This window comes from Triticum dicoccoides, chromosome 1A, assembly GCF_002162155.2.
Source record: "Triticum dicoccoides isolate Atlit2015 ecotype Zavitan chromosome 1A, WEW_v2.0, whole genome shotgun sequence".
Classification (NCBI taxonomy): Eukaryota; Viridiplantae; Streptophyta; class Magnoliopsida; order Poales; family Poaceae; genus Triticum; species Triticum dicoccoides.
The window spans coordinates 547,061,126-547,068,159 of NC_041380.1; the positions used below are offsets into that span (position 1 = coordinate 547,061,126).

Here is a 7,034-nt window from a genome sequence, read left to right on the forward strand (position 1 = left end):
TAAAAAGTGAACAGAGGGAGTATTAAAACTCTGGTGCCAACAAAGCCATGGTGAGTACTACAGTGCTACAGGGAGATCAGACCAGCGACTGAAAACTGGTGCAAAATGCAGCGCAAGACCAGCTCAATCGGCTCCACGCAACAGAGGACACAGGCACACGATGCATGAAGACAGTATGATTAGCACTCCAGTAGTCCCCGGCGCTTTCGTTGACCGCCATGGCCCAGCCTAACAAGCCACGAGACAAAACCCTTGCACAAATCGACGTTACTACTTACTACTACTACAAAGCAGCAGAATTACGTACAGGGAGCGACCGAGCGAGCGATTAATCAGTGCGATTACTACATCATCAGCCATGCGATGCGGGTCTCAGAGCAAGAGGCAGCAGCAGAGCAGCGCGGAGGCCGACGGCCAGAGGGCGCCGCCCCTCGCGATGGCTCTGCCGGGGGAAGCGCCGGAGCCGTCGCCGCCACCGCAGACGCCCACGCCGACCTCCTTCGTGGCGGCCCGGTCGTCCACGCACAGCCCCGGGTTGCCGCTCAGGTCGAGGTTCCGGCCGAGACGCCGGAGGAACGCGCCGTCGAACGGCACGGCACCGTCCAGCCCGTTCTTGCTCAGGTTCAGGTGGTACATGCGCTTCAGCCGGCTCAGCCCCGCCGGGATCCGCCCGGTGAGGTTGTTGTTCTGCAGCGACAGCGTCGTCAGGCTCGTCAGCCGCCCAAACGTCTCCGGGATGGACCCCGAGTAGCCGGAGTTGGCCAGCCGCAGCTCCTGCAGCCGCGCGATGCCGCCCAGCTCGGGCGGCAGAGGCACGCCCATCGGGTTGTTCTCCATGATCAGGTACTGGAGGTCCCGGAGGCCGGCGAGGCCCGCGGGCAGGCGGCCGCTCAAGCCGTTGTTGCTCAGCGCCAGGAAGGTGAGGGAGCTGAGACCGGAGAAGGTGGCCGGGACGCTGCCCGTGAGGTTGTTGGAGCTCAGGTCCAGCTTCTGCAGCTGCGCGAGCCGGCCGAGCTTGCTCGGGATGGGGCCCGAGAAGGAGTTGTAGCTGAGGTCGAGGCCCTGGAGGCTCCGTAGCTCGCCGATGCGCGCCGGGATGGGGCCGGTGAGCGAGTTGTAGCTGAGGTCGAGGTGGACGAGGCCGGCGAGCTCGCCGATGCCCCGCGGGACCTCGCCGCGGACGAGCGGGTTCTGGGAGACGGTGAGCACCTGTAGCGACCGCAGGCTGGCGAGCTGCGGCGGCAGCGTGCCGGACAGCGAGGGGTTGGAGCGGATGCTGAGCTGCTGGAGGCGGGACGCGGAGAGGTTGGCGGCGGGCGGGAGGGCAAGCGCGGCGGTTTTGGCGGGGTTCTTGAAGCAGTCGACGAGGAAGAGCGACTGGAGGTGGGGCAGCGCGGAGAAGGCGTGGGTCGGGAACGCCGCGGCCTCCCTGCAGGCCGGGTTGGGCGGCACGCCGAAGTCGAGCCGGGTGACGCGCATCAGCCGCTTGTCGGCGGCGTCCGGCTTGCACTCGAGCCCCGGCCAGGGCGCGGCGCAGGGATCGGTGCCCGAGGAGGAGCGCCAGTCGCGGTCGGAGGAGACGGCCTCCATGACGCGCAGCAGCGCCTCCCGCTCGGCCGGGTCCATGGCGGCGCCGGCCACGGCGAGGAGGGAGCAGAGGAGGAGCGCGACGGCGGTGGCCGGCATCGTGCCGCGCGTCCGTGTGGGTGCTGGCTGGGTGGCTGGGTGGCTGCGTCTGCGGCCCGGGCCGGGGGGTGTCGCTTTTTGACGTCGTCTCGTCCGTCCGTCCATGGTTTATTGATTGGGCTATGGGAGTGAGTGAGGGCGGTGGGGGCGTCTGACTGACTGACTGACTGACCTGAGGTGACGGGACTGGGGCCTGGCTGCCCCTGCCCGTGCAGGCTACAGAAACAGGCAGGGGAAGAACAGCGTTCGTGCGTGCGTGCGGGCTTTGCCGGGGAAATCCACTGTTACCGCCACCAACCTTTCTCTCCATTTGATTCGATCGGGGCCTCGCCGGCCGGCCGGCCGGCACCGGATGTGATCGATCGATCTGCTGAAAGAAACCATGGGAAATTCCAAGAAATGGCCCCGTCTTTCCCCGATTCACACGCGCGGAAATCGGACTGCTCCCCGTAATATTTATTCACACTGGCCGTGATGGTCTGTCTTTCGCTTGGGGCGTGTTTGGTCTCTCTTTCCTTGAGGCGTGTTTTGGTTGCCGTAGTCTGCAGTGCACATGAAGAAAGACAGATTTGATAAGTATCAATCTGTCATCATAAGAAAGCATAGTAGAGCATCCAGTGAGCCTTCTTTCTATCCTTTGCATCATTGGAGGAAGAAGACAATGATGACTTCAAAATGGCCATTAGCATGGATCTTTAATATGGATTTTCGGCGGCCGAGAAGAGAATCACAATTCGGCCATATACACATGAACCGGGATAGAGCAGAGGGCCATGCCAAGATTGTGAGAGATTATTTTGATATCAATCCAACTTATCTAGAAAAGTATTTCCGCTTGTGACTTCGGGTGCATACAAGTCTCTTTCTCACCATTGCAAAGCCGTGGAGAAGCATGCTGATTTGCTCAAACTCAGGAGAAGTGCATCGGAGAGATACGTGTGAGCCCTTTGATAAAGTGTATCACGACTGTTCGAGTGCTAGCATATGGGTGTTCGGCCAACGACGTTGGCGACTATGTCCGCGTTAGAGAAGATACAATCTTGATGGCTGTTCAAATGCACCCAACGCCGTGATTGAGATCTTTGGGCCAGAGTACCTGATAGCACCATGTGATGAAGACACCGGGCTTTAAGCCCGGAACGAGGATGACATGGGATGCTTGGATCAATTGACTGCATGCACTAGACATGAAAGAATCTTCCTACAAGATGAAAAGGTTAATACAATGGCCACTGCAACAATCCAACAATCATTTCTTGATGTTGTTGCATCGGACGATCTATGGATTTCACATTCGTTCTTTGGATTGTTTAGCTCTCATGCATTGGCGGAGCTATAGGCATAGCTCTGGGCGAGCCAGAGGAGGCTAGATCAAGAAAATCCTCTGAAATTTCGTACTCTGCCACAAAATTTGCTCTACTCTTCACTGAATTTTCGTTGGGCTGGGCGGGCCATAGCCTGGTTTGGCCCAGCCGTAGCTACGTCACTACTCTCATAATGACCTGAATGTGCTGTCGAGATCACCACTATTCGCTAGGCTTGGCAGAGATGCTCCTCTTGCAACTATGTTGTCAATGGTCACGAGTACACGAATGGTTACTACCTTGCAAATAGTATCTACCCTCCATGGACCATATTTGTCAAGACAATCCCACGTCCTAAAGGTAACAAGAGATTTCACTTTGCAATGCCTCAAGAGTCGACAAGTAAGGATGTGAAGACAACTTTTCGGTGTGCTTCAGAAGAGCTTTGGCATCAGTCGTGACCATGCTGAGTATTGGAACCCCAAGGTGCGATGGCAAATCATGACATGTTGTAGGGATTTCCATGCTGCATCATCTTGCGTAACATGATCATTGAAAATGAGAGAGGCATGCCTGAGAACTTTGGGTACATTTTTAACTAGGATCATGTTGAGCCAGAGAACGATGAAAAAATGATACAGAGATTCCTCGCAAGGCATCGTAGCATTGGAAACTGAGAAGTTCATACCCAACTCGAAGATGATCTATTTGAGCATGAGTAGTATCTCCATAGCACTGTGTAGTTGTGATTTTATCATGCTCTTTAATTCATTTGAACCATTCATTGTGTTTGAATTTGAATAATTTGGTTTCTAAACTATGAATTTGTAATATCTGTGATTTGTGTGAAGCTTATTTTTTTAATATTTGAATTAATATGTAGTTGAAATGTAGTATGTAAACAAAAATTAGAAAGATTTGGCAAAACAAATTTACTCCGCTAACTTTGAGTGGGCCGTGTCGATTGGAAACGATACTTTTGTAAGAAGTAAGGGCTTCTTTGATTCAAAGGATTCTCAAAGGAATTTTGGAGGATTCTAATCCTTAGGAATTGTTCCTATCTTGGGCCTCCTTTGGTTTGTAGGAATTTCATAGGAATTCTAGAGGATAGGATTCTTATAGGATTTTTTCCTTTAGAGTCCTTTGGTTCATAGGAATAGATTTCTATTCCTACATAGGATTGGTTCCTATCCTCCACATTTCATAGGAAAATAAGGCCTCCTTTGGTTCATAGGATAGAAATTTTATAGGAATAGGAAAATCGTAGGAAGTGAGATGACATGCATCTCAATTCCTATAAAGAAAGAGATGTTATTTGATGCATAGGATAGGAATTTTTCCATTGAGTCTAGGCTAATGTTTTTTTTCCTCCAAAATGTGAAGGATTGAATCCTATCCTACATAGGAATAGGATCCATTCCTATAAACCAAAGGGCGTCAAAGGAATTTTTCTTTTGCAAATCCTATCCTATAGAATTCCCTACAAATCAAAGGAGGCCTAAAAATGAGCCTAGACTCAATGGAAAAATTCCTTTGTTGTCAACCAAATGACATCTCGTTTCCTATTCCTACTAATAGGATTTGAGATACATGTCATCTCATTTTCTACGAAATTCCTATTCCTACGATAATCCTATCCTATGAACCAAAAGAAGCCTTGGTTGTTTGATTCGTAGGATTATAAACCATAGGAAGTTTTTCATAGGATTCATTTGCACTAGATTTCATATGAAACATCCCATCCATTCAAACCTTTTTAAAAGAATCATGCGTTTTTGTATGTACAATCAAACACTCGTACAATCTTGTAGGATTCAAGACGATGAAAGACGACATTCCACTCTAAGGCTTCATTAAAGGATACTAGGTTGCCTAGTGATGTGAGCCGGGACAGTGGACAGATGAGGTTCGCATGGCTTGTTAATTGCAGTCTTGCTGTCTCGGCTCTTGCCTGGCCACAGCAACACGAACTGTGGAAACCCAACCCTGCTGAGTGGTACAGCTACAGCATGCAGACTACAGAGATCGATCCCGAACAGTGGCCGGTTTAGTACGAGCTAATATAAGTCGACATCTATCGATCGCACGCACGTACGCATTGTTTGCTTGTGCATGCATGTGGGGATGGACCGACCATGTATGCAGTAGAGGGAGAAGCTAGTTTCGTAGCCATGCACATGCACGTGATCGATGTGCCTCTAGCCGCATGACTCTGAATTATTGAGGCGAGGGTTCCTTCTCTGTAGCCTGTGCTCTCTAGTCTGTAGACGTATCGACCGGCCGGCTCCACGCAACTGGAGCTCATCGACCCGTTGCTCATAGGGCTGGTCGACAGTATTCGTCGGTCGAGCAGTTGCAGTACGTGCCGCCGATCGATGAGTTTTTGTAGGATCACAGTACGGTGCATTGCATGCGGCTGAGCTGAGAGATCACCGCCCGAGTGCCAGTGAGTGAGCGAAGCATCATATGATTGGTCATCTACTCATCTGGGAGCCACCTCCTGTCCTCATCGCTCGTTGCCACAACGAGAAGACTAGCTGCAGCTAGCTACATACTGGCTCTACGATGCGTACACACATACGCATACGTATGCATGGAGGGTACGTGCGTGCACATGCAGTGTGGGATCGTACGTACAGGCGGGAGACAGGAGCATCTGGGGACACTGTAGCGAATTTTTGTTCGTTTTGGGCCGGAGTAAAGCATGCATTCAAACCGGAGGAGGGAGAAAAGGTGCCTGAGTTTTCCAAAGACAGATCGGCGCACATGTGGGTGTGGTGGATCACCCACTATCCGACGGACCAATCTCTACAGGGAAGACGCACAGTGCGGCGATCGATCGATCAGAGGCTCGTGCATTGAATCGCTCGTCCGATATACCCCCTCGACCCGGCCGTCGTACGCCGGACGCAGACGAAGCTAGACGAGGAGAGCTGAAGCTCGACCTGGAGCTCGTGTGTGTGCCGTGGAGGGGCAGGCAGGCAGGCAGTGCAGACGCGGCGCCAGGGGGCCATCACCTCACCGGCCGGCCGTATCATGGGCATGCATGCATGGCGAGGCGAGGCGAGGTCCCAGGTGATGTGACAAAAGATACCTGACGGGCCCTCCGTGTTTGGCGAAAGTTGACCGGAAAAGCGGAGGCTGAGATGACCGATCGCGCCCTCACCTTCACGGCGTGCCGCTGCAGGCGCAGGCCGAGACGAGACGGGCAGGCGCCATGTGCGGGCAGCGCGCACGTACCCGGACATGGAGCCATGGGCGTCGCGCGTCGCGCGCCGCGAATCATTCCGTCCATTCCTAGTTTTCTACGCCATGCCGGTCCGTCGACATTAACGCACGATTTTGGAGCACGTAGGAGCAGCTGGGGGCCTGTGCACGTACCATTCCTGGCCGAGAGTAGCTGAGTTACTGATGAAGCCAGGGATGGGGTAGGTATGCTGGTAAGTAATAGCCGATCTGAACTCAACTCCGGGAATGATTGTGCGTCGCGCTTCAGCGCTGAACCAGAGTTTCAGAGTCGGCCGGGCTTCAAGTGGGGAAAATTACTGTTCTGATCCTTAAGGCAAACTAAATTCCGATTTGACCTCGTTCCAAAAAAAATTTCGTTTCTGACCTTTTTCGGTGACGCCAAGGTCCCTGGCGTCTGGGTTACGCAGCAGACGCCACGGTCCCTGGCGTCTGGCCCCTGGCCCGCACTGCCCGCCTGCCCGTTGACCTGCTGACGTGGCAAAGGGGCCAGACGCCAGGGTCCCTGGCGTCTGGCCCCGGTAAGTGCATAACCGCGCGGGCCAGCCCACCCATCCCCATCTTTCTCCTGGCGGCGCACGACGAACAGAGGGCTCTGTTCTTCGCCCCTTCTCTCCCTCCCACCACCCCCCCCCTTGATCTACTCCATCAACCCCTCAAACTCACAGATCGGACCCCCCCAAGCTTCTTTGAGGTATTCTCCCCCATTCCCTCCAATTTTTTTTTGTTTTCCCCTCTTTGGTTGGATGCATTATTCAACACTAGGTGATGTTAGATGAGTAGATGGTTTCTTATTTT

General features: G+C 53.3%; 1 protein-coding gene across 1 annotated transcript; it reads right to left on the reverse strand.

Annotated features, from left to right (window-relative positions):
• LOC119288012 (receptor like protein 29-like) lies at nucleotides 1-1,745 on the reverse strand. The gene has a single exon (XM_037567632.1). The coding sequence runs from the start codon at nucleotides 1,684-1,686 to the stop codon at nucleotides 373-375; it is 1,314 nt and encodes a 437-aa protein (XP_037423529.1). The 5' UTR covers nucleotides 1,687-1,745; the 3' UTR covers nucleotides 1-372.
• Nucleotides 1,746-7,034: the final 5,289 nt, after the last annotated feature.

Bases quoted from the DNA above. Each gene is read 5' to 3' on its own strand.
- LOC119288012 (XM_037567632.1), bottom strand. From the start codon at position 1,686: ATGCCGGCCACCGCCGTCGCGCTCCTCCTCTGCTCCCTCCTCGCCGTG.